General features: G+C 34.7%; 2 protein-coding genes across 2 annotated transcripts in view; both read right to left on the bottom strand.

Annotated features, from left to right (window-relative positions):
• LOC103148009 (vascular cell adhesion protein 1-like) overlaps positions 1-1345 on the bottom strand; it is a 12853-nt gene that overhangs the window by 5306 nt on the left and 6202 nt on the right. The gene's annotated exons all lie outside the window — the stretch shown is intronic.
• Positions 7-1189, bottom strand: LOC103148011 (O-acetyl-ADP-ribose deacetylase 1-like). Its single transcript, XM_016678897.1, has 3 exons — positions 1080-1189; positions 875-988; positions 7-778 (listed from the first exon to the last, which is right to left on the bottom strand). Exons 1-3 carry the CDS (start codon positions 1152-1154, stop codon positions 641-643), a joined length of 327 nt encoding a protein of 108 aa, XP_016534383.1. The 5' UTR covers positions 1155-1189; the 3' UTR covers positions 7-640.

The following is a 1345-nucleotide window of genomic DNA, read 5'->3' on the forward strand; positions in this document are numbered from 1 at the left end:
GTCTAAAAACAAGCTTATGAATCAAAATAAAGTCATGACAAAAAAACCTCGTGAAAACATTTTTGTTCCTTAATTTGGGTCAGGAAATAGAGGAGCAAACTCTTCCACAATTTCAATTTACATATTTATAGGAAAGTTTCATTTTCAACAACTATATAATTTTAGAATTAAAAAAAATGTAGTGACAGAGTGCAACATCAGAGTTTGCAATAAGATTTTGTGTCTTATATGAATCAATGGCAGGAAACAGAATTTTCATCGTGGTATTTTTATTTGAACAATATCGCTTTTATTCCTTCGATAAAAGTGCTTCAGAAGTTTCTATATCTAGTGAATATGAATTCTATGTTTCAGGAAAAAATACATAAAATTATTTCACCATGAAGGTAATATGAGTTTAACTATATTCTGATATGAGTGGTGAAAAAGAACACAATGTTGTATTTGCCCCTGTTTTCCACCCTCATTTGTTTATTTTACATCAATGGGATGTTAAAAGTTTTGCATCTAAACATCTTATGGGGAGGTTTTTATAGTTTCCTTAGTTATTGTTTCCTTAAAACTGTTTAAGGAGTGTTGATTTCATTCATAATTTATAAGATTATAAATGATTTTAAGCAAAAGAAACAATGAAAATGTACTACATGGCATGCATCTGCAGCTTTGACCCAACGCAGGGCAGGCTGTACACAGTGATAGAGATATTTGTCTCTTTAAAGACCTGTTCCAGGATCTTTGACACTTTTGACCACTGCAGCTTGTCCAGGCCACAGCAATTCTGAGAGAGAGACACGATAAAAACAATTATTCCCAATAAAGAAGAAGAATGAAGGGTATTTATTATAGTTATGTATCCACAGTAGTTTCTACAAACCAGGGTATTGATATCCTTTTGACACCATTTTGGAAGCAGTGAGACTTCATGTCTTCCAGACTCTGTCTCAGGCTGACATATGTCGGTTTCTGGCTCGCATTTTTTCTCTGTGATCTAAGACAAATAATAGGAAAGATACAGTTACCAGATTGAATAATGAACCAACTTTGATCCTATGCAGTAAAATTGACCGTGGTATATTTACCAGATAGTAGATGAAACGTTGATCATGTGCCAGGACAGCACACTGCCCTGGCAGCTTCTCTATTAGGACATACATTGAAAATGCAAAACAGGAAATGAGTTAGCACTTGATGTTGATTGTTATTGACATCTGACTTATATTGCAACCAAACTCCATACTTGGGTAGAGTGATGTCATATTTATCATGTGTTGATTTGAGAGAGTCTTGTTGGAGATTCCAGGTGAGTTGAGGAGGTGAGTGTGGACAGGGAGTGAAAGCTGAGCAG

The sequence above is a fragment of the Poecilia formosa genome, unplaced genomic scaffold, assembly GCF_000485575.1.
Source record: "Poecilia formosa unplaced genomic scaffold, Poecilia_formosa-5.1.2 Scaffold193, whole genome shotgun sequence".
NCBI lineage: Eukaryota > Metazoa > Chordata > Actinopteri > Cyprinodontiformes > Poeciliidae > Poecilia > Poecilia formosa.

Excerpts from the sequence above, each read along its gene's own strand:
- LOC103148011 (XM_016678897.1), bottom strand. The coding sequence starts at position 1,154 with ATGTATGTCCTAATAGAGAAGCTGCCAGGGCAGTGTGCTGTCCTGGCA. Across the intron at positions 989-1,079 it reads AACGTTTCATCTACTATCTG|ATCACAGAGAAAAAATGCGA; the intron begins GTAAATATACCA and ends TATTTGTCTTAG. Across the intron at positions 779-874 it reads AAAAGGATATCAATACCCTG|AATTGCTGTGGCCTGGACAA; the intron begins GTTTGTAGAAAC and ends TCTCTCTCTCAG.